Source organism: Saccopteryx bilineata, chromosome 2 (genome assembly GCF_036850765.1).
Source record: "Saccopteryx bilineata isolate mSacBil1 chromosome 2, mSacBil1_pri_phased_curated, whole genome shotgun sequence".
Classification (NCBI taxonomy): domain Eukaryota; kingdom Metazoa; phylum Chordata; class Mammalia; order Chiroptera; family Emballonuridae; genus Saccopteryx; species Saccopteryx bilineata.
In genome coordinates this window covers 366,611,040-366,637,051 of record NC_089491.1, presented here as the reverse complement: position 1 = coordinate 366,637,051, position 26,012 = coordinate 366,611,040, and the positions used below count along the sequence as shown (strand labels likewise).

Sequence of the window (26,012 nt, the reverse complement as noted above, 5' to 3'; positions counted from 1 at the left end):
ACCTATAACAGTGCTATACAAATATGATGTCAAGAATAACTGCTTTAAAAGTACCTATTTTTGACTTAAAAAAGGTAGCAACAGAGGAAAGAAGTATGGAACACAAACAAACAAAAACAAATGATAGAAAAACAAAAGAGAAGAATCAAACTAGATACAAAACTAACAGAAAGCAATTTATAAAATGGCAGTAGGGAACCCACAAGTGTCAATAATTACACTAAATGTAAATGGATTAAACTTACCAATAAAAAGACACAGAGTAGCAGAATGGATTAAAAAAGAAAATCCAACTATATGCTGCCTACAAGAAACACATCTAAGCAACAAGGATAAAAACAAATTCAAAGTGAAAGGCTGGAAAACAATACTCCAAGCAAACAACACCCAAAAAAAAGCAGGTGTAGCAATACTCATATCTAATAATGCTGACTACAAGACAGAAAAAGTACTCAGAGACAAAAATGGTCATTTCATAATGATTAAGGGGAAGTTGAATCAAGAAGACATAACAATCCTTAATATATATGCACCAAACCAAGGAGCACCAAAATATATAAGACAGCTACTTATTGACCTTAAAACAAAAACTAACAAAAATACAATCATACTTGGAGACCTCAATACACCGCTGACGGCTCTAGATCGGTCATCCAAACAGAGAATCAATAAAGATATAGTGGCCTTAAACGAAATACTAGAACACCTGGATATGATAGACATCTACAGGACACTTCATCCCAAAGCGACAGAGTATACATTTTTCTCTAGTGTACATGGAACATTCTCAAGAATTGACCATATGTTGGGCCACAAAGACAATATCAGCAAATTTAGAAAAATTGAAATTGTACCAAGCATATTTTCTGATCATAAAGCCTTGAAACTAGAATTCAAATGCAAAAAAGAGGGGGAAAAACCCACAAAAATGTGGAAACTAAACAACATACTTCTAAAAAATGAATGGGTCAAAGAAGAAATAAGCGCAGAAATCAAAAGATATATACAGACAAATGAAAATGAAAATACGACATATCAGAATCTCTGGGATGCAGCAAAAGCAGTAATAAGAGGAAAGTTCATATCACTTCAGGCCTATATGAACAAACAAGAGAGAGCCGAAGTAAACCACTTAACTTCACACCTTAAGGAACTAGAAAAAGAAGAACAAAGACAACCCAAAACCAGCCGAAGAAAGGAGATAATAAAAATCAGAGCAGAAATAAATGAAATAGAGAACAGAAAAACTATAGAAAAAATCAATAAAACAAGGAGCTGGTTCTTTGAAAAGATCAACAAAATTGACAAACCCTTGGCAAGACTCACCAAGGAAAAAAGACACAGGACTCAAATAAATAAAATCCAAAATGAAAGAGGAGAGATCACCACAGACATCATAGAAATACAAAGAATTATTGTAGAATACTATGAAAAATTATATGCCACCAAATACAACAATCTAGAAGAAATGGATAAATTCCTAGAACAATACAACCTTCCTAGACTGAGTCAAGAAGAAGCAGAAAGCCTAAACAGACCAATCAGCAGGGAGGAAATAGAAAAAAACTATTAAAAATCTCCCCAAAAATAAAAGTCCAGGCCCAGACGGTTATACTAGTGAATTCTATCAAACATTCAAAGAAGACTTGGTTCCTATTCTACTCAAAGTCTTCCAAAAAATTGAAGAAGAAGCAATACTTCCAAACACATTTTATGAGGCCAACATAACCCTCATACCAAAACCTGGCAAGGATGGCACAAAGAAAGAAAACTACAGACCAATATCTCTAATGAATACAGATGCTAAAATACTAAACAAAATACTGGCAAACCGAATACAACAACATATTAAAAAAATAATACATCATGATCAAGTGGGATTCATCCCAGAATCTCAAGGATGGTTCAACATACGCAAAACGGTTAACGTAATACACCATATCAACAAAACAAAGAACAAAAACCACATGATCTTATCAATAGATGCAGAAAAGGCTTTTGATAAAATACAACACAATTTTATGTTTAAGACTCTCAACAAAATGGGTATAGAAGGAAAATATCTCAACATGATAAAGGCCATATATGATAAACCATCAGCCAACATCCTATTAAACGGCATAAAACTGAGGACTTTCTACCTTAAATCAGGAACAAGACAGGGTTGTCCACTCTCTCCACTCTTATTCAACGTGGTGCTAGAAGTTCTGGCCAGAGCAATCAGACAAGACAAAGAAATAAAAGGCATCCATATCGGAAAAGAAGAAGTAAAGCTATCACTTTTTGCTGATGATATGATCCTATACATCGAAAACCCGAAGGACTCCACAAAAAGATTATTAGAAACAATAAACCAATACAGTAAGGTCGCAGGATACAAAATTAACATACAAAAGTCCATAGCCTTTCTATATGCCAACAATGAAATATTAGAAAACGAACTCAAAAAAATAATCCCCTTCACGATTGCAACAAAAAAAATAAAATACCTAGGAATAAACATAACAAAGAACGTAAAGGACCTATATAATGAAAATTACAAAGCATTGTTAAGGGAAATCGAAAAAGATACAATGAGATGGAAAAATATTCCTTGTTCTTGGATAGGAAGAATAAATATAATCAAAATGGCCATATTACCCAAAGCAATATACAAATTTAATGCAATTCCCATCAAAATCCCTATGAGATTTTTTAAAGAAATGGAACAAAAAATCATCAGATTTATATGGAACTATAAAAAACCCCGAATAGCCAAAACAATCCTAAGGAAAAAGAATGAAGCTGGGGGCATTACAATACCTGACTTTAAACTATATTATAGGGCCACGATAATCAAAACAGCATGGTATTGGCAAAAAAATAGACACTCAGACCAATGGAACAGAATAGAAAGCCCAGAAATAAAACCACATATATATGGTCAAATAATCTTTGATAAAGGGGCCAACAACACACAATGGAGAAAAGAAAGCCTCTTCAACAAATGGTGTTGGGAAAACTGGAAAGCCACATGCAAAAGAATGAAACTCGACTACAGCCTGTCCCCGTGTACTAAAATTAATTCAAAATGGATCAAAGACCTAAATATAAGACCTGAAACAATAAAGTACATAGAAGAAGACATAGGTACTAAAATCATGGACCTGGGTTTTAAAGAACATTTTATGAACTTGACTCCAATGGCAAGAGAAGTGAAGGCAAAGATAAATGAATGGGACTACATCAGAATTAAAAGTTTTTGCTCAGCAAGAGAAACTGATATCAAAATAAACAGACAGCCAACTATATGGGAACTGATATTTTCAAACGACAGCTCAGATAAGGGCCTAATATCCAAAATTTACAAAGAACTCATAAAACTCAACAACAAACAAGCAATCCAATAAAAAAATGGGAAGAGGACATGAACAGACACTTCTCCCAGGAAGAGATACAAATGGCCAACAGATATATGAAAAGATGCTCAGCTTCATTAGTTATTAGAGAAATGCAAATCAAAACTACAATGAGATACCACCTCACCCCTGTTAGATTAGCTATTATCAACAAGACGGGTAATAGCAAATGTTGGAGAGGCTGTGGAGAAAAAGGAACCCTCATTCACTGTTGGTGGGACTGTAAAGTAGTACAACCATTATGGAGGAAAGTATGGTGGTTCCTCAAAAAACTGCAAATAGAACTACCTTATGACCCAGCAATCCCTCTACTGGGTATATACCCCAAAACCTCAGAAACATTGATACGTGAAGACACATGTAGCCCCATGTTCATTGCAGCACTGTTCACAGTGGCCAAGATATGGAAACAACCAAAAAGCCCTTCAATAGAAGACTGGATAAAGAAGATGTGGCACATATACACTATGGAATACTACTCAGCCATAAGAAATGATGACATCAGATCATTTACAGCAAAATGGTGGGATCTTGATAACATTATAAGGAGTGAAATAAGCAAATCAGAAAAAAACAAGAACTACATGATTCCATACATTGGTGGAACATAAAAATGAGACTAAGAGACATGGACAAGAGTGTGGTGGTTACCAAGGGTGGGGGGGGGAGGGAGGACATGGGAGGGAGGGAGGGAGAGAGTTAGGGGGAGGGGGAGGGGCACAGAGAACTAGATAGAGGGTGACGGAGGACAATCTGACTTTGGGCGAGGGGTTTGCAACATAATTTGATGACAAAATAACCTAGACATGTTTTCTTTGAATATATGTACCCTGATTTATTAATGTCATCCCATTACCATTAATAAAAATTTATTAAAAAGAAAAAAAACTATGTTAGAAAATGTAATTCCATATGTTATTGTGCATTAGAAATTAAAGAGAAGTTTGCTGTTTTTAAAAAAAAAAAAAAAAAAAGTACCTATTTTTAATGCATGTCTGATGTCTAGCACAAGGCCTGGCACATATAGTGAAATAATGTTTTCTGTCCCTTCCCTAAGGGGTAAGAAGTGTAATCAGAAGAAAATCTAAGATAGTGGTTGTCACTTCCTTGCACACTTGTATAGCCTCTGAAGTAACATTTAAAAATTTTTGCTCATCAGTAGCTATTCTGATAGTATATACTAGTGGGTGCCCTAATAAGTCATCTAGTGTAAAACCTTGCTTTACAGGCAAAAAAAACGTGAAGCCTGCAAAGTTTGCCTGCCCGATATTCCCAGTAGTCCCCGGGGGATGCTGGCCTCTCCTTCCAGGGCCGAATTCTTCTCGGCAGCCCCGCACGCCAGCCCGGGAGCTGTCCGCCAAGCAGTGCTGGACTTCCCGGAAACAGCCTAGCTGTGTGGCGGAGGAATTCAAGCTTCGTTAAGTCGTTGTGGGTTGTGGCGTTTGGCCATAACTTACCTTTTAAGGCATTGGTTGTAGTTGTTTCTCAGTTATCTCATAGACATTTTGGGTTTTCCTAGGACATCATTTCCTGTTTTCCTTCGTATTGCCTAGGGAAACCACATGTACAAGAAGAAATTGGGGAAATTCTTGTAGCATGAACAAACACTCAAAATACTTGCTACACCACAGTGGCATATTTTGGGATGGCATATCTTGACCCACTTCAAAATAAATGAGTAATCTGTATACAAAGGATTCTACAATCATATTTCTAAAGTTCTGCTGAACAAAATTAAAACCAGATTATTTACATAGAACTTCTCAGAACTTTTAATATGCTAACATGCATTGTGAAGCTCCAAAAAGGAGTCTCAGTGCAGCTTTCCCAAACATATTGAAAATGGAACTCCTTTTTCAGGGAGCATTTCAAAGGCCCTCCATCCCAGCATTCACTTTGAAACTCTATAGTGCCTGGCCTGTGCGGCACAATGGTTAGAACATTGACCTGGAATGCTGAGTCGCTGGTTTGAAACCCTGGCCTTGCCGGGTCAAGGCACATAGTACAAGCAATCAATGAACAACTAAACTGAAGCAGCTATGAGTTGATACTTCTAGTCACCTCTCTTCTCTCTGTAAAATCAATAAATCTTAAAAAGGGGGGGAAGGTAGGAAAAAAGAGAAATGAATGTGAGGAGGCACTTTGGCTGGTCTTTTCAAATGTCAGTTGTTATCTGAGTTTTTTGAGTAATCTAAGGAACTATTCAAAATTGAGATCATTTGTAAGCATCCGAAGCAAAGGTATACTAGTTTTTTGGGTTTTTTTTTTTTAAGGAGTTCTGCATTTTTTAGATGCTAGGCATAAAGGAAGAAATGTCAGCATATTTGTTACACAAGGTAAAAGCCCCCTGCCCCCTGACCAAATGGTGAACCACCTTGGCATTAGATAGAGGTAGTCCTGGGGTTTGACAAGGTAGTATGCACCTTCAGACAAATTCTAAACATCCCCAAATTCCTCACTGGATCCACTCAAATGCCCAAACACTTGGCCAGAACTCTGTAGTTCTGTGTCAGAAAGCAATTTTGAAAAAGCCTTACTTAACCTGAGAGATTTTGACAATGAGTTCTCAGTTTTGTACCTTCTTTTTTAAGAGAGCAAACCAAACAAAAGAAAGCAACCACTTTAGCACACTATTTACTTTTGATCAAGACTGAATCCTGAAAGGCCCATCAGATTGACTTAATCTGTGGGTTAGAGTAATTTTGTTTTCATTTGTCTTCAAAACAGTTGTAATTTGGGTGTTGACAGAGTTCATGTTGAACTGGTCTTCTGATAGTAATTGACCAAGAGATTCAATTGCTTCTTGATGTTACAGTTACAAGGGGGTATGGCATCATCAGATATGGCATCATCATAGTAAAGAAAAAATCATTAATAGCCAACAATTGAATGCACTAAAAAAAATAGCCAGGCTAATAGATCTAGACAAGGCCATATATAAAATGTATGAGTCCTAAATGAAGGTTCATATGTCAACTAACTTGGCAAGTTAGTCTACCTAGACCAGTGGTCGGCAAACTCATTAACAGAGCCAGATATCAACAGTACAATGATTGAAATTTCTTTTGAGAGCCAAATTTTTTTAACTTAAACTATATAGGTAGGTACATTCCTTATCAAAGTAGCGCCCACTTGTGGTATTTTGTGGAAGAGCCACACTCAAGGGGCCAAAGAGCTGCATGTGGCTCGTGAGCCACAGTTTGCCAACCAGGGACCTAGACCAAGATTAAAGCAGTTCAGGGGTGTCATTACTAATTACACTCCACCAGGCACACATCCCCCAACACACACATGGTTAAGTTCACCAGCACAGCTTCTAAGGGTCAGGCTCACATGCTGGGGTTTATTTTTGTTCTTGTTGTTTTTGTGAGTCGCTGTATTTTACTAGTTTTAATTTGTTTATTGACTAAAGATATGGTTATTTCATTACTTCTTAATTTTCCCCTAGGTCAGTTATTTTGGGGTTTTTTTTCCTTTTTTAGGTGAGAGGAGGGGAGATAGGCAGACTCTTGCATGCACCCCAACTGGGATCCACCCGGCAACCCCATCTGGGGATTATGCTCAAGTAATGAGCTATTTTTAGCACCTGAGACTGATGCATTCAGACCAATGGAGCTATCCTCAGTGTCTTGGGCCATGCTCAAACCAAGCAGTTCACTGGCTCTGGGAGGAGAAGAAGGAGAGAAGGGGGAGAAGGAAGGTGGAGAGAAGCATACAGTCACTTCTCCTGTGCACCCTGACTGGGGATTGAACCCAGGATGTACTTACTCCAGGTCGACACTCTATTCACTGAGCCACTGGCCAGGGCCTCCTAGGTCATTTCAAAATGCTATTAATTTATCTATAAAACTAAGGGATTTTATGTCAAGAATTATGCTAAGAACCTACAAATTATGTCCACTGGGTCTTATTTTCTTCCTGGTACCTATTAAACTGCTATTTTAAAAATAGCATGCCAGATCTTTATTCATTTTGTCTCTTATAGTGATATTTTGAGTTAAAGAGGAGTAGCTCAGGAAGATTTTTCTGTCTTTGAGTCTTCCTTTAAAATTACTCCTAGAGGGAACCAAGCCTTCATTAATCAATCATGGAATATCCCAAATAGGAAGCAATTATATTCTAACTTGACGAGGTAGGTGGACACCAAAGATAGGGTTTGTATACTTTATAGTGTGCTCAGAGCTCAACCTAATACCAAAATAAATTCTCTTCTACCACCGCTGTTTAACAGCCATACACTGTGAGGCATCTCCCAGAATAACTATATGGGGAACTGACATTTAGAATAAAAGAAAGACACTTCTCCCAAAAATTGTCCGTAGGCATGGAGGGCCTGGGAAGCTGAAATTTTGAAGCTTCTGTTTGTAGAAACCAAGAGAACATCCAATTCAGAGCACCAGGGAGCCCCCTGAGAAGAGGACAGAAAGGCCTAACACCAATAATGACTAGAAAACAAGCAAAAACAAAACATGGAGAACTAGATTAAAAAACAACAACAACAACAACAAGAAAGCTGGTCTGTGTTCATTTCTGAGACCAAACTGGAGATATGTAATAGACCTATTTCTTAGTAGAACGTCACCTAGAATTCTGCATTTTTTCCAAAGTCTATCTTATACTTTTCATGACTGCCAGATGTTGCTTTGATGTGCCTGACCACCAAGGAAGCAGGCACCAGAAGAAAACTCGGCAGAATTAAGATGGCATTATAAAACCTCTGGTTAAACATGATAGATTGTGTTTATATCCACTCCCTCTCAAAACCCATAAATGAGTAAGCGGTAAGGGGTAAAAATTAGAGAAACCCCCTTAGGACACATAGAAGTGTGGTGGAAACAATAGTAGACAAGGGATGTCTGCATAATTTTGGAAATAAGTGGACGTGTAATTACTCCTCTAAGCAAGTGGAGAAAGCTGAAATCTAAGTGCCTACAGAGAAGACAGACAAGCAAGCCAGTCCGCCCAACCAGAGGGCCCTAGAAAGATTCAGGAGCAGGAGGGACCACCTCTGTAGGTAGGGATGAGGAGTAGAGCTGAAGAAGCAGTTTGGTTGGAAATCTGTATAAAGACCAATTAAATGCCCAGGTCTCCTCCCAGGTCTCACAAATCACAGTGACTACCTCAGTCTCGTTCTCTTACAAGACAAGAAGCTTACTCTGAAGAAACTCTGGGCGTAGGGACACCGGGCAGAGTGGAGAAGAGGTGTCAGGTACCATATTGAGGCCAAGGAAATCAAGTGAAGGTCACAGTACTGAGGATTCCTGCCTTCCATCTTCACTCAGAATTCTGGCAGCAAAACAGTTTAAGATGTGGACATTCTGGAGTCCCCCACAGATAGTTGGTCCCACCTGTTCACCCTGTAGTGAAGTTCCCTCTTCAGTGCATGGATGGCCAAGGTGCCCCAAACTTTTCAGGAAGTGCTCTCACACAAAAGGCTAAGACCAACCCAGACTTTTCAGAAAGTCCTCTCACACAAAAGGCTAAGACCAAGACAGACGGAGCTGCGTACAAAGTAAAACCATGGTTCATCTACTCCGAGAGGAAGAATGAGCTGTTGCTTTTGCAAAACAAGAGCACATGTTTTTTGAAAGGAACATGTGAAGAACAAGAATGAGCTCATACAAATGGAAAACATAACAGCCAAAATGAAAGATTCAGTATCAGGCTGGGAAGGTGGAGTTGGAAGCGTTCGTTTATTCAGCAAATGCAATTGAGTGGTTGCTATGTCCTTGGCATTGTTCTAGGCAGTGGAGATCTATCTGTGAGTAGAAGAAACAAAGAACCCTAGCCCAGCAGAGCTTTGATTCCGGTGTGGGGAGAGCATCAACAATACAGTCATAGGTGAATTACACAATATGTTGGAAGATGTTCATGCTGGAGGCAAGAGAAAAAAATAGAACATGGTAAGGAAAATGGAGAGGTCCAAGAGGAGAGGGTAGAGACAAGCTGAAGTTTTAAGTGGGTGGTCAGGGCCAGTCTCACTGGGCAGGTGACAACCGAGCAGGGACTCAGAGCAGTGAAGCAGTTCGTCGTGTGACGTCCGCAGGAAGATTGTTCCAGAAGGACAGCTAGCACAAGGCCCTGTTACAAGAGGGAACCCAGCCTGTGCAGGGTGCAGCAGGGGGCCCAGTGTGGCCAGAGCGAAGGGAGAGAACAGTGGGAGGCAAGGACACAACAGTACCATATTGTGGGCCTGGTTGGACAGGAAAGGGACTTTGACTTTCACTCTGAGGAAGTGGAAAACCGTGGCAGGGTTTTAAGCAGAAAAATGGCATGATCTGATTTTGGTCTTAAAAAGATCTCTTCAGCTACTGTGTTGAGAGTTGACTATTGGGAATAAAAGTACGGAGGAGAGGAATTGGATCCAAAACTCAATAGCAAGGATGCGTGCTCTGTTGCTCTAATGCTTTCTGTACCTCATTTCCCTCTGAGTCAGCCTGTTTGCCTCTCCGTTTTTCTCCCTGAGAAATGACTTCCTGCCATGCCCATTGTTGTTCTGTCTGCCGGACCCCTTCTGCGTGACTTCCCTTCCCTGGTGCCATTGTATCCCTTTCAGCTTCCACTCTTTTGCATCATATCCTAATGCATATAATGTGAGATTCGTTCCCCTTTTAGTGTTAATGTTGTTTAATGAGGGCCCTTTGGCTCCCTTGATTTTTGCTGAATCTCTAGGTGTATACAAACAAATATTAAGCATCTTCCTATTGAATATAACAATTTTCTGCTTTTTGATGTTCCACCATCAGGCAAAGTCCTCTACAGAGGTAAGCTTTGTATGGACCCTTGAAAAGCCTAGCAGTTTAAGCTTTTTCAGCTGCTGTTGTAGACCAGTTCTAGTCCACCAAAGAGTTAACCACCCTGATGTTGTATGAAGACTATAGCCCCAATGGTTATAGATTCTATAATCTTCATACAACTCAGGATGGTTAACTCTTTCATGGGCCAGCACAAAATTTCTGGCAAACTGATATTAGACGAGGGCCAGTGGTTAAAAAAACACTAGTTTAAGTTGCTTTAAACAAGAGGGAAATGGAAAAATCTGTCTTACATCTTAAATTCCACCCTGCAGACCCCTGGTGGAAAAATCTACCAACAACCTTTCTACACACACACACAGACACAATGCTTTTATAGAAGCATATGTGTTTATACCAAATATGCTTAGGTTATAAGAAAAATACATGAATCATTTTTTGCATAGAATCATTCTCCTCTGATTTATCAGTGCTGTGTTTTCTCTGATGTTAAAAAAAAAAAGCCTAAAGGAGTTCAGGTAAAGTTGATAAAACTGCAGGTTCGCAAAATTTCTTTCTCCCGAATTTGCTGAAATTAACAAAAATGTAAAAATAACAAAGAACATGCCACCAGCCCTGAAACCAAAAAGAGATCTCAGCTCTTTACCCTAAACTTTGAGAAGTGTCATCCAGAAAAAGAAAAACTGAACTAAGTTGAAAGAACGTGCTAAACAAGAGTGTGTTCTTCAGAGAGAAGACAGCACCACGGAGAAGTACAAGGAGGGAATTCTGAGAGGTCTCACTGCCTCTCAAGGCTCGGCCATTAAGTATAAAGGTATACCAGAGGGAAGTCTTGGGGTGACCACTCCTTCATTGGGGACCCTTTCTTCCATCGAGAAGACGTCTTCATTTAGGCAAGAAGAGTCAAGAAAGTTTACCATCTTTTCTACTTCTGATACATCAATATGTGGGCAAGGAATAAGGGAAGCCTCTATTAGGAATAATTTTTACAGCCAAACTGAGAAAAAGCTCCACAAGACATGGAAAAAAGAATGTCCCCAGCCAAGTCAAAAGCCCCAGGGAGTAAAGCAAACCTCTGATGCATTCATTTCATTTGTATTAGGGAAGGCGCTCCATGACCCAGAGCCGCCCACAGCCCCTGCTGTCTCTCCACTGCTCCCGAGCAGCCAAAAGACTGGACGAGGCTTGTGAACCATGGACATCCAGTCCATATGATCCGTGGAAGGATAAAATAATACCCCATCAAACACGATTGGGGATAAATGGAACGCTAAAAAGGAATGGCTCACATTCATAAAAGAGTTTCCAGGTCACACAGACATGAGACTAAGGCAAAAAATCTGCACATACAAAAAAAGCACAGCCTACTGAAGACAAAGATTTCAAATAGTCACAGTCAATGCATATTGAGTTCCAGCTACCCGTCAGGCACTATTTTAAGTTTCATGTATATTAGCTCCTTTTATCCTCACAACAACACTGCAAGATAAGCATCGTTATCATCCCCATGGTTACAAGTAAGAGAACCAAGGCACAGAAGGATTAAGAAACTTGCCCACGTTTACCCAGACGGTAAAAGTGGGGCCAGGATTTGAACACAGGTAGTTCGAGTCCAGAGCCTGTTTTCATCTACTCTGCGCCTATAACCCTCAAATACACAACATGTTAGGCAACTGCTCTGTACTCTCAAAGAGAATAGAAATTTACTGGCCGTGTACCCTTTCTTGGAAGCTACCAGAGGGAGGAATACAAGAAAAAGAAAAACGTAAACTCAGGAATCAAGGATCCAACACAGAATAGTTGTTTTAAAAGTCCCATGATGTGATGGAATACTACTCAGCCATCAAAAAGAAGGAAATCTCACCGTTTGTGACAGCATGGATCAACCTGAAGAGTATTATGCTAAGTGAAATAAACAAGTCAGAAAAAGACAGGTACCATTATGATTTCACTTACATGTGGAATCTAATAAACAAAATAAGCTAACAAACAGAAACAGACTCATAGATATGGAGAACAGGCTGGCAGCTGTCAGAGGGGAGGGAGGTTGGGGGGCTGGGTGAAAAAGGTGAAGGGATTAAGCATAAAAAACCCTTACAGACACACACAACCATGTGGGGCAGGCAGAGAGAAAGGGGGTGGGAAGGAGGTGGAAGAAGGTCAAAGGGGCTAGACGATCATGGAAGAAGGTCTGACCTGGGGTGGTGAACACAATGCAGATACAGATGGTGTGTTGTCGAATTGTGTTCCTGACCTGTATAATTTTGTTAACCAATGTCACCCCCATAAACTCAATAAAAAAAAATATTTTTTTAAGTTCCAGGATAAGAATAGCTCAGTGGGCCTAAAGAGTATAAGGACACAAGTAATATCAAAGAAAAAGATTCAGTTGATGCGCCTGACAATTGGAAAATTACTGCTGGTCATTGGATGGATTTGTTAGAGCATTTGGCAAAAGTTGAGAGTAGATTATAGCAGACTTTTTAAATTAGACAACTGTTAACTCTAAGTAAAAACAAACTTACCTGGCAAAGTAAGAAAAGGATAGTCATCGTGCACACCTTAGTACAGTGGTGGATCAAATTTATGATATGAAATACATATACTATGTAACTTGTGCAATATTTAATATAGTTAATATATAAACACTGTTGACTTTAACATTTTTATTGTAATTATTGGGATGATAATAGAGTGATGGCAGAGAACTAAAAGACCAACTTCTGTAATGTAAATAGTAGTGTCTAAAAGGATCAACCAAGAAATAACAGTATGTGTATTATTGGTAAATACCAAAAGAAGCAGTTAAAATAGTTTGTGTGGACTGGAACTGGGAGGTGGAAGGTAGGGTCAGGTGGGCAAGGAGAAGAGCTACTGTCTTTTTTGTAACATTTTTGTTCTACAGTGCTTGGTTTTTCTGCGAGGCAACACCTACATAAACCAAGAACACAGATGAAATTTTAAAGGTTGGAAAAATAAATTAAAAAGCCTATGCTTTAAAAAGCACTCATAAAATGTTTTCTTCCAAATTACTAAAGATTTCAACCAAAAACATTTTAATAAAAAGCTCCATAAAACACTCCTTGAAAATTAAAGATTGATTTCCTGTATAGATATAGCTCCAGGGAGTCTTAATTTTCTTTCTCTTAAAAAGAAAAGGCAACAAACAGTATGAAACTTGAAAAATGTGTTTCTTTAAGAAATTGAATCACGGACTTCCACCCTGTAATTGTATTCTTTTGGTTTTTCAAGATACTAAAGAAGGGATCTTTATTTTAGCACTTGGGTGGAGGCGTAGCAAAGCCATCTGCAAGATGGATTTGGCTACAGAGAGCCATTTTGACCAAAAAGGGATTCTGTACTGAGACCACAGTCAAGGAGGAGTTAGTTTTTATTGCCCCCTGCCCCTGTGTATTCTGTTTATACTGTATGAATTCTAGGTTCCCATCACAGATTGCTCCAATGCCATGTTTCCCATCCGTGCCATGGCTTTCCTTGACCCGTTAGTTCCTCCTTGGGTCCCCTACATGTAGTGTGCAAACAGACCTATCTTTATTGTGCAGCGTGCTAAAGAAGAACATTGCAGATGCACTGTGCCAGTTTATGAGTTTGCACGAAGACACCTACAATGACCGAATAAAAGAAGCGTTGCATGAGTTTTTCTGAGAAACTAGTGGGCACAGATGAGGACTTAAGAAGGAAAAAAAAAACCTGAAGGTGTCTGGAGACTCTCTATGGTGTGCTTTGAACTAGAGGTTGCAAATCTTGGTCATAAGAGGCCAATGCAGGGAGAGAAGTAATACCATCAACCTAAGAATTGAAATGCTCATTTAAGGAGCCGCAGCAAATAACTGAAACATGACGGCAGTGTGTACAAGGAGTTTATTTTCAAAGCAGTTAGACATGGCCGGGAAGCTCGGTTGGGTTGTTGTCCCGATATGCCAGGATTGCAGGTTCAATCCCTGGTCAGGGTACATGCAAAGCCAACGAATAAGTGCATGGATGGGTGGAACAACAAATCAATGTTTCTCTCTCTCTGTCTCATAAATAAATAAATAAATAAATAAATAAATAAATAAATAAATAAATGCAAATTTAAAAAATTGTAAAGCAGAGTAGTTTGGGGTGTTGGTGACTGTAGCAGCAGAAAGGAGAAGAAAGGGGTTTCTACTGGAAATGCTATGGAAAAGAGTCAGGTCGTGGTGGAGAGCATGTAGAGGCAAAAACCAGTGGTGAAGGTTACACGATAGATTGAGAAATGCTGGAAACTGGACAGAGGATCCTGAAAAATATATACTGTATTTCCCCATGTATAAGATTCACCTTAATTTGGGGGCCCTAAATTTGAAAAAAAAAAATGTATTACATAAAGTTATTGAACTCCAGTTTTATTCATCATAAAATTCATACAACTCCTCATCCACATGAAAAAGTGGGGAATGCAAGTAAAAAAAAAAAAAAAAGAACTACAGCCACTGTATAAGACACACCTAGTTTTTAGATCTCAAATTTCTCAAAAAAGGGTGCATCTTATACATGGGGAAGTGTGGTAAGTATCTCCAACTTCCCCATGCTTGGATGAAGCTGCCATTGAGATATTTATGTATTGTATGATTTCTGAGCACTGTAAAGATTTTAGCAAAGATTCATATGATCTTTGTCTCCTGTTTTACCCTTTCCCCAAGAATACGTCTAAATCCTTGGGAGTTTACATAGCACCTGGGAGAGGGGCTGCCTGAGCGGTGTATAAATCAGTTTGGAAATTCAACATGACATTAATGCTAGTGGTCAGTGGATATAATCTATGTAAAGCTAGGTTTCATGAAAGAACTACGGGTGTTGATGGCTTTGGGTTCTGACTCCTCTTGTTTCCTTTCACCATTCTTAAAATATGTACTTATCCAGAGATATCTGCAGTTTGGCTTTCTTCTTTTCATGACAATCAAGTTAAAACAGGACTCTGTTTCAAACCCAGCACACACTCCAGGGTACAGACATGCACGGTCGAAACAAAGTGACGGCCAACTCCCACTGCCATCTGTTGGTGGCAGGCAGAACTGACGTGCTTTGCCTCTGGCTGATTTGGAGGGCCCGTGCAAGTTCCCCAGTGGAGTTGATAAGTAAAGGAGCTTCTAGGATGTCCATGTTATCTACTAAGACAGCGGGCAACGTTTCCCCTTTCTTTCCTCTCTTGTGAAGGTGTGGCGGGGCACCCTGGCCCGCATGCGCTACAAGAGGACCAGGGCCGCTCTGACGATTATCAGGTATTACCGGCACTACAAAGTGAAGTCGTACATCCACGAGGTGGCCCGACGTTTCCACGGCGTCAAGACCATGAGAGACTACGGGAAGCACGTGAAGTGGCCAACCCCTCCTAAAGTTCTTCGCCGTTTCGAGGAGGCCCTGCAAGCCATCTTTAACAGGTAAGCACGAGTCAGTGTGTGCTGCATCCGTGTCAGGCGGCACCCTTCATAGGTAGTATAAAATCGCAATTCGTAGACCATGATCCTGGCTCAGCTCTTTGCTGTGAGGACATTTTCTTTTACTTTCTGTCTCCAGTTTTGTGGATTTTTCTCTCAAAGGGCATCCTCTGTCTCCCTCTCAAAATGATGGAACTGCTGATATATTTTCCCTGTGGCAATAGACAGGAGTGTGCCCCTACGCCTGGATCGAGCCATATTTAAGATACTGTTGGCATGCAGACTCTACTCTCTTCTGGTTGCAAAACAGAACTGTTAAAATCACCGCATGTAATTCAAACTAGAATTTCTGTTACTTCTTTCAGAGCAGTGGTTGTCTGCCCTGCTGTGCCTTAAATTCACGAGGAATTTATAATCCATGCTGCTGCCCAAGTCCCACCTCCAGAAGGTTCTGTGTCACGGAGCTGGGGAGGAGGGCCCACGCAGAGATTCTTTTTAAAAGTTTCCCAGGTGATTTTAAAATGCAAGGAAGAAAACAGCTGCGTTGGAGCAGGCTGGTTTTAAAAATAAATAAGCACCCATGTCAAATGTGATACCTTCCCATCTCTTCTTTGTTGTTGTTTTTTTTATGAACTGCCCTGAATCTTAGTGTTTAGTTATTTATCGCTCCTTTTCCCTCTTTGAGCTTGTTTGTTGCCAGTGTGCACCCAGTATATTTAGCTGCGTCTTAAGAGTGGGTGTCTAATCACATCAGCTAAGCTAATGGTCCTCAGATGTGCTTGTTTGCTGTCAGGGTGTTCCACATAGAACACTGTGCAGTCATTAAGTAGTGAATGTAAATTGGTGGTGGATATCAGAGGACAAAGAAAAATGCATGGGAAGAAAAGTCTTTAATGCATATCTCATTTGCTTTTTCTTTGGAAAAAAAGAAAAGGTCGCTCATTTTTTAAAAAGAGGTCAAACTGTACAGAATTATTGAAAGCAAAAGTACCTCAGGTCTCGGGTATAATATTATAAATGTTAGTTATATTGGAAGCCTTTTTAACCCGCAGGTAAGTTTTTTTCATGAATTGTACTCTCTGCAGGCTACATTTTTTACATAATCTAAAGAGTAATGAAATGATACATGAATATATGCTCATTTTTTAAAAAGTAGAATAATATAAAAGTAATATAGGCTAGAAATTTGAAATCCTCCACACCTCTTCTTCTCTCTCTCTATTTTATTTCCTTTCTCTGAAGTGACCACTCATTAACAGTTAGTTTTGTTCTTTTAAATCTCTGTCTTTGTATTTGTAGACAAACATAAGAGACAGCATGAGGCAGTGGTGGGATTCAATAATTTAACAATCCGCTCTCTGCCCTAGTAACCATTTTAAGTATAAAAAGATGATATACTGAAGGTAATTTATTATCTTATGAATTTCATACTTAGATAAGAACAGTAAAAGAGGTTCACAAAACTAGATTATATTATAAAAGTTTTAAAATATTAATGAAAACAGCCTGACCAGGTGTGGTGGATAGAGTGTCGGACTGGGACGCAGAGGACCTGGGTTTGAAACCCTCAGGTTGCCGGCTTGAGCAAGGGGTCACTCACTCTGCTGTAGCCCCCTGGTTAATGTACATACAAGAAAGCAATCAATGAACAACTAAGGTGCTGAAGAATTTATGCTTCTCATCTCTCTCCCTTCCTATCTGTCTGTCCCTCTCTCTATCTCTCTCTCTCTGTCACACAGAAAAATAAATTAATGAAAACATATTAACTAATAGCTGACAAAAACTAATAAAGCTGTTATTTAAGATATTTCCATATTGCTTCTTTGTGTGTGTGTGCATGTGCACGTGCGTGTGCGTGTGTGACAGAGACTTGAGAGGCATTCTAGCACCTGAGGCAGAGGCCATGGAGCCATCCTCAGCGCCCAGGCCATCTTTGCTCCAATGGAGCCTACAGGAGGGGAAGAGAGAGATAGAGAGAAAGGAGAGGGGGAAGTGTGGTAAAGCAGGTGGGTACTTCTCCTGTGTGCCCTGACCGGAAATCGAACCCAGGACTTCCATACACCCAGCCGATGCTCTACCACTGAGCCAACCGGCCAGGGCCAAAACCTGTTCATATTTTTAATGGATGCAAAGAATTTTTATTTTGATTATTTTGCACCAGGGCCTGTATAGTCTTCTTTACAGTTGATCTTAGCCAAAAGGCCGAGAAGCAATATATATATAGTTTTCTTTAGATTTTAAGGTTTTACATATGGCCTAGAATTAGTTAAGTTTTGTAGAATTTAGTTTATTCATTCAGGAAATATATAACTCAAACCTGCTGTGCCACAGGCACTGACCTAGGTTCCAGGTATATGGTGACAAACAGCCAAATGCACATGACAGTCCCACCCATCTTAGGACTCATAGTCAATGCGCATTTTGAAAACAATATGTCTGTTCTGTTTGTTGACTGAATTCTCTCTCTCACACTCTCGCTCTCAGTGAATCTTGGCAGTTGTGTTAATCTAGTGTGAAGGCAAACTTTTTCTGTAAAGAGCCAGATATTCAATATTCAATTTTTTAGGCTTTGTAAGCCACACATGGGCCTTTGCCACTTATTTACTTTGTCTTGGTTTGGCTTTGTTAAACATGCAAAACTGTTCTTAGCTTGAGGACGCAAAACCAGGCCACGGGTCACATTTGGTACAGGCTTTAGTTTATCAACCCCTGCTCTAGTCCCTGTATTCTATTCAAAGTATTTTTTTAGTGATTTGATCTGTAGAGTACAGAGAGATGTGTGTTAAAGGATTCCACTGTGATTGTGGGGTTTCTTTCCTAAGACCTCAGTATGTGTCCGATCATGTTTAAGCTTGCTCCTGTGCCTCATAGTATTCTTCTTCATTCTGGGAAGACTGGGAGCCTTGTTCCTGCCCAGCCTTTCCCCCTTTCTCATGTAGTCAAGGCTGGCCACTTTCATGGCTGAGCTGTTGCTGTCAATTACATGTATCTATCGATGGCGGTTTGCTTGACAGGATCAGAAGCCTGTGTGGCTCTCTCCATGGCTGTGTAGGTCAGGTTCCGGAGTCTCCAGCATGCCTTTGGAGAGAGTTAGGTGTGGACCTTGTCTTGGGCCACTGTGGGCAGTGAAGGAGACTATTGCTCAAATAGCCATACAGCTGGCTCCTTCACTTCCTGTAGGTCTCTGCCCGTACCTCCTTAGCCGTGGTGCCTCCCAGACCACCCTTTATAAACAACCCCGCTCCCTGTTCCTGCCCTCTGCTGCGCTCCCGCCGTCCTGTCCTTGTTTTCTCCCATAGCACTGTGACATCATACATTCTGTGTACTTCCTCATTGCCTTCTTTAGTGTGTGTGTCCACTCTCAAATATAAGCACCTAGCAGAGAGGACCTTCATCAGTGTGTTCACTGCTGGGCCTCCTTTGCTCAGAACAGCGTCTGAAGCTTAGCAGATGCCTAGAAAACGTGCTGAATGAATGAAAGATGAACGCAAAGTAGCCGTGCCCTCTCTATGAGTGTGAGTGGGGTCCATGCTCGCTAAGTTCCACTCGTTTTCAAAACACACACAACAAAGCAAGTTTTACAAATATCTCTGTTCACATAAAAACTGTGTGTATTTTAATAAATGCTGTGTATATTTTGGAGGCATTTTACTTTTTATAGGGTATCCTGCAAGTGGTTTGGTTGAAGTTTATTCAATGGCAGCTTCTTGTTTTTGAGAATGAATGGTATTGTGTTTCTGAAGTCTGATACATTTGGTTTATTTACTTAAAGATGGAGAGCATCTCAGCTCATCAAGAGCATACCTGCTTCAGACCTGCCCCAGGTCAGGGCGAAGGTTGCAGCCATGGAAATGTTGAAGGGTCAAAGGGCTGACCTTGGGCTCCAGAGGGCCTGGGAGGGCAACTATCTTGCTTCGGTAAGTCCAGGAGAACCAAGTAGAATCACGCCTACTCCCTTAACAAAAAAAAAAAGAGAGAGAGAGAGAGAAGAAATTTTCTCCAAGAATTTATAGACATAATGACACCTTCAAACACTAAATTTTTATGAGCAGTACTAAACTAAAAGATTTTTATTGCTTTTAAGTATACAATATTTGATATTTCCCCCACTTTAAAAAGGATGTTCTGTCTCCTATATGTATGTATTAGGTATATTCTCTAACCTGGCTTTGACCATTTAAAGTTTAAACCTTCCCTTGAATAATTCAGCAACTATTTTTAACTACCAGCTTTATATCAGTTATTCCCAAAGCTATATTTCATCCTGACTCCTACTCCTTAGTTTAAAAAAGTTTTAGGCCCTTTGGTGTTAAAACAACCCTTTAGTACAGGAGTCGGGAACCTATGGCTCGCGAGCCAGATGTGGCTCTTTAGATGGCTGCATCTGGCTCACAGACAAATCTTTAATAAAAAAAAACAATAACATTAAAAATATAAAACATTCTCATGTATTACAATCCATTCATTTCCTACTGCTCATGTTCATGGTTGCGGGTGGCTGGAGCCAATCACAGCTGTCCTCCGGGACAACACCAAATTTTTATTGGATAATGCATAATGTACACAGATCGTTGTATGGCTCTCACGGAATTACATTTTAAAATATGTGACATTCATGGCTCTCTCAGCCAAAAAGGTTCCCGACTCCTGCTTTAGTAGCTCCCCACCCGGGGTGGAGAGATGAAAAGCATGTGTGTGAAATGTCACGAGCATAGTAACTGTAATAAAGCAGTGTGCTGGAAGCTCACCTTCTCATCTGAAATGTAAGCTTCGTCATTTTGTCATGTTTCCTTTTGCTCTCAGAAGCCCGATATGCCTCAGACCTCAGGCACTTTTGTCCCCGTGGCAAATGAACTGAAACGGAAGGATAAATACATGAACGTCCTCTTTTCCTGTCACGTCCGTAAGGTAAGGTGATTTTGAAACAGACCTCCTGGGAAAGAAGAGACTGATTCAGATAAAAAAACTTCCTTAGCTATGACTTCAAGAAAACCTAACAGTAGATACATAACTAGCTGTGTCATCAGTGAGCTCTTCCCATCTGTGCTCAGGCATGGGTGGAGGACTGAGATGACGACAAGTTTAGTTAGGCTAGAGAGCCTTCTTAAGGGAAGTGGATATTTTTGGCAACCATTCCTTTTTAAAACAGGAAAGGGGGGACCTCCCTGAGAAAAAGGATTTATATAAGGTCTACCGGAAAGTTCTGTCCGGTTTTGGAATAAAACAAAATACAAATTTTTCTTGCTGTCAATAAACTTTATTAAATAATGTAATTGCCATTATTATTAATGATTTCTTGCCAGCGTGAGGGCAATTTGTATATCCCATTTTTGAAAAATGTTTTATCTTTTGATGCGAAAAATTGAACCAGTGCTTGTTTGATATCTTCTTCATTTTTGAATTTTTTGCCCTTCAAAAACTTTTGTAAGGACAAAAACAAGTGATAGTCAGAGGGTGCTAAGTCTGGGGAATATGGTGGATGCGACACACATGCTTCTGTAGCAATTTTTCCTTGTTGAAATTCATAAAAATTACAGTGGCATAACTGAACTTTATCAGTAGCCATGGGTACACTATCACTTCACACATAAGACTAACGTGAATCAATTTTGTTTTAGTTAATTTGCTACGTCAGTATGTATACATTAAGTGATAAAAATAGAGAGGCACACATGCGCCAAATAAACATGTGCTTACATGTTGAAACTTGTTGTGATAGAAACGGACAAACTTTCCGGTAGACCTTATATTTTACTGCCTGTGTATATCTTTCATAGCACATACTGGTCTGCCTTGCATTTAATGGGCATTGAGGATTTTTTATACATGTTTTATTACTATTTTTAAATACAGGGGGAGGGAGAAAGAACATAGTTTGTAAAAGAGAGAAGGACATGGTGAGGTTTAGAGGGGGGAGGTTCTGTGCTGTGAACATACTTGCTTATCTGAAGCAGGTGTCTGTGCCCGTATCTTCCTGGGGAGGATAGCACCTGGCCGTGGGAACAGGTGAAAGTGGGGAAGTGGAAGGCAAGGAACATTGTTGGTTTTTAAAAACCTTCAGCTGTTTGTTTAGAAAAGGAGAGAGAGAGGAAACTGAAATAATTATAAAAACGCATTTTGTAAAATTATGCAAATAAATTTTAAAATGTTAATGAAATGGGTGACTTTAAGAAAAATATTACCTAGATTGACCCCAGAAGAGAGATTGATATAAAATACACCAAATCCAAAGGAGGAATTAAGAAAATATCAAAGAGTTACCTCATAGCAAAGGTCCAGGTTTAGGTGATTTTAGAGGTATTTCGTTTCAGATTTTCAAAAGTATGTGATTATAGTGTTATTTAGATAAAAATAACAAAATATTATTTTTCAAATATGAACTTGGCAAACTTTAAAATGTTGATAACAACTAGTGTTTGCAAGAGTTTAGGGAAACACTGTTGGTAGCTTATAAAACAAGCCTCAATAAATTTTAAAAGGATTGAAATTATACAAACTATGTTCTCTGACCATTGTGGAGTAAATTAGGAACCAATAACAGAAGCAATTTAGGGAATGCACAAATAGGTGGAAATTAAATGGCACAGTCCTGAGTAACCAGTACTCAAAAAAGAAGACACAATATACTAAAACTTACAGTATGCAGCTAAAGCCATCTTAGAGGGAAAGTAATGCCTACAGTAGACAAAGTGAAAGGTCTTGTATTAATAACCTAATCTTCTACCTTAAGACACTGGTAAAAAAGAGCAGATTAACCCAGAGCAAGAAGAAGAAGGAAATAATAAAGATTAGAGCAGAAATCAATAAAATATGAAAATAATAGAAAAAGAAACCCAACAAAGCCAAAAGTTGTTTTACAGATCAACAAAACTGACAAATCTTTAGTAGGACTGACCAAATAATATGACAAAAGAACAAGATTAAACTTTATTCGTGTAGTTCAAAAGAACCTATTAGTGTTCAGTCTAAGGAAGAAATCAATTCAATATAATATAAATTTTTTTACCAAAATAGAAAGCAGTCAGTTTTAAACTTAGAATGAATTAAATGTCATCAAGAAAAGCTTGCTGGCAGTATCCGGGGTAGTTGTCAAAAGTCCTGAGTCTAGCCCTGGCCGGTTGGCTCAGCGGTAGGGCGTCGGCCTAGCGTGCGGAGGACCCGGGTTCGATTCCCGGCCAGGGCACACAGGAGAAGCGCCCATTTGCTTCTCCACCCCTCCGCCGCGCCTTCCTCTCTGTCTCTCCCTTCCCCTCCTGCAGCCAAGGCTCCATTGGAGCAAAGATGGCCCGGGCGCTGGGGATGGCTCCTTGGCCTCTGCCCCAGGCGCTAGAGTGGCTCTGGTCGCAACATGGCGACACCCAGGATGGGCAGAGCATCGCCCCCTGGTGGGCAGAGCGTCGCCCCCTGGTGGGCGTGCCGGGTGGATCCCGGTCGGGCGCATGCGGGAGTCTGTCTGACTGTCTCTCCCTGTTTCCAGCTTCAGAAAAATGCAAAAAAAAAAAAAAAAAAAAAAAGTCCTGAGTCTAATTCTGAACTCTTAAATTTAGAAACTCTAGTTTATGAGTATACTACAGTTGATCAGCCAATCAGGAAGTGACATTGGCTAGCCAAGTGTCCAGACCCACCCAGAAAAGTATAAGCCCTAATGCTACTTTGTGAATTTAACAAAAGAATATGCCATTTCAGTGAGTCCTTTCCACTTGCAGGGGTCCCCAAACTACGACCCGCGGGCCACATGCGGCCCCCTGAGGCCATTTATCCGGCCCCCACTGCACCTCCGATAGGGGCACCTCTTTCATTGGTGGTCAGTGAGAGGAGCACAGGATCCATCCTCATCCTGTGCTCCGGGAGTAAGTACTGTATGTGGCGGCGCCACAAAGCACAGCATGGCTCACGTACAGTACTACTTCCAGTGACGTGGGATGCACGCATCATGGCTCCGGAAGCGCGTCATATCTCCTGTTACGGCTAGCAGTGACAAATATGGAACCGGACATTGACCATCTCATTAGCCAAAAGCAGGCCCATAGTTCCCATTGAAATACTGGTCAGTTTGTTGATTTAAATTTACTTGTTCTTTATTTTAAATATTGTATTTGTTTCCATTTTGTTTTTTTACTTTAAAATAAGATATGTGCAGTGTGCGTAGGGATTTGTTCATAGTTTTTTTTATAGTCTGGCCCTCCAATGGTCTGAGGGACAGTGAACTGGCCCCCTGTGTAAAAAGTTTGGGGACCCCTGACTTAGAGCATACTTCTTTTCTAGAATCAAGTTATCTGGAAAGTCCAATTAGTAATCAGAACAATTGATCAAAGACAGTTGGATGGTTTTGACAATCATCTTCTACTATGGAAAAGCCTGGTGTCTCTGATTCTGTCTTTCCAGTGATGACAGTTTGATGTCTAACAGTATGTCTCTCCCTGGGTCCTACTGGATAAAAACTGCAAAAATTTTAGTCTTGCTCCTGTATTTATAAATTCAATGCAAAATAACATTTCTTCACACTACAGATTAAATAATACCCTCTTTAGATTCTTTTTCATTTATTTATTTATTTATTTATTTTAAATATTTTCGTTGATTTGAGAGAAAGGGAGAGATGGGACAGAGCGAGAGAAGCATCAAATTGTTGTTCCATTTTAGTCATGCACTCATTGGTTGTTTCTCATATGTGCCCTGACCCGGGATCAAACCTGTGACCTCAGCATGCCGGGACAATGCTCTAATCCACTGAGCCATTTGACCAGAGCCTTTTAAATTCTTTTTAAATTAAATTTATTGGGGTGACATTGGTTAATAGGATCGTATAGGTTCCAAGTGTACATTTCTATGATATATGATCTCTGTATTGCATTGTGTGCCCACAATCTTTTTAATCCTATGAACATACCAAGATAAACTTGACACGATTTCAGTAAAACTCTCTTCTTTATGCTTGGATTCTTAGTGAAGCATCCACTTTCTATTAACTACAGTCATAAACTGTCCTTTAAGATAGGAAACTTCTGCAGATAACTGCTCTCATCCTATGTTTTTTTCTAGTCTCACTCTCCAGGGAAACTTTATCCTTGACCCCCTGTGATGCTGACTAAACCTATGAACAGATCAGTAGAAGTGATTAGGCAATAGTCAAATGATAGGGATGTTTTTTCATTGAGGATTTTAGCTTAGGTAATAGAAGAAATAAGGTGAGATCTTATACTAAATCTGTAATCCCATTTTTCTATTATTATATGAATTTAGTTTTTTCCTTTATTTTTTTTTTAGATTAGAGGAGGGGAGATAGTGAGGCAGACTTCCACATGCACCCCGACCGGGATCCACCCAGCACCCCCGTCTTGGGCCAGTGCTCAAGTACCAAGCTATTTTTAGCACCTGAGGCTGACACACACTCGGACCAGCAGAGCTAATCCTCAGTGCCCAGGGCTGACACTCAAACCAATCGAGGCACCGGCTGCAAGAGGGGAAGAGGGAGAGAGTGGAGGGAAGAAGCAGATGGTCACTTCTCCTGTGTGCCCTGACCGAGAATAGACCCTGGGACATCCATACGCTGGGCCAATGCTCTATTCATTGAGCCACTGGCCAGGGCCAACTCTGTGAATTTAAGTGGAAGAAAATTAGTGTTTCTAAACCATAATTATTTTAATTTAGTTTGAATTTACAAATTTACATGGCCCTGGCCAGTTGGCTCAGTGGTAGAGTATTGTCCGGTGTGTGGATGTCCTGGGTTCAATTTCCAATCCATACATACAGGAGAAGCACCCATCTGTTTCTCCACCCCTCCCCCTCTTCTCTCTCTCATTTTCTCTCTCTCTTGTTCCTTCTCTCTCTCTCTTCCCCTCCTGAGGCCATGGCTCAATTGGAGCAAGTTGACCCCAGATGCTGAGGATGGCTCCATGTCTTCCATCTTAGGGACTAAGAAGCTCAGTGACTGAGCAACAGAACAACACTCCAAATGGACAGAGCATCGCCCCCTAGTGGGTTTACCAGATGAATCCTGGTCTAGTCGGGTGCATGCAGGAGTCTGTCTCTATGCCTCCCCTCTTCTCACTGAATTAAAAAAAAAAAAGAAATTTGCATGTGCATATAAAAAGTTTTTTTTTCTGTTTTAACTAAGTTATGCAGCTTAGCTTCCACCCTGTTACATGATGTCCTTCCCACTCACTTGACCCACGTTTTAAGTATGATTTGAGTTGCTAAACCAGAAAGTAAAGATTTATGACTGGTTCTTTTTAGAAATTACATTTTTGCAATAAAAAGTATGTAATGTCTCTAAACAGTTTCAATAAAATTGCTGCTTTGAGGTTTTTACTTGTTGTTTTCCAGATTAAATCATGGACATATTATAGAAAGGACAATACTCTCTACTTTACCACTGTGACCTATTGTTTTTGACTCTTGCATGACCTTGTGAAATTATGCAAAAAAAAAACAAAACA

At 40.0% G+C, this 26,012-nt stretch overlaps 1 protein-coding gene across 1 annotated transcript in view; it reads left to right on the top strand.

Annotated features, from left to right (window-relative positions):
* Positions 1-26,012, top strand: part of MYO1D (myosin ID) — a 366,899-nt gene that overhangs the window by 191,869 nt on the left and 149,018 nt on the right. Inside the window, exons 17-19 of the mRNA XM_066263321.1 lie at positions 15,353-15,576; positions 19,346-19,490; positions 20,377-20,481. Coding sequence (XP_066119418.1) covers positions 15,353-15,576; positions 19,346-19,490; positions 20,377-20,481 — 474 coding nt within the window. The remainder of the gene's footprint in view (positions 1-15,352; positions 15,577-19,345; positions 19,491-20,376; positions 20,482-26,012) is intronic.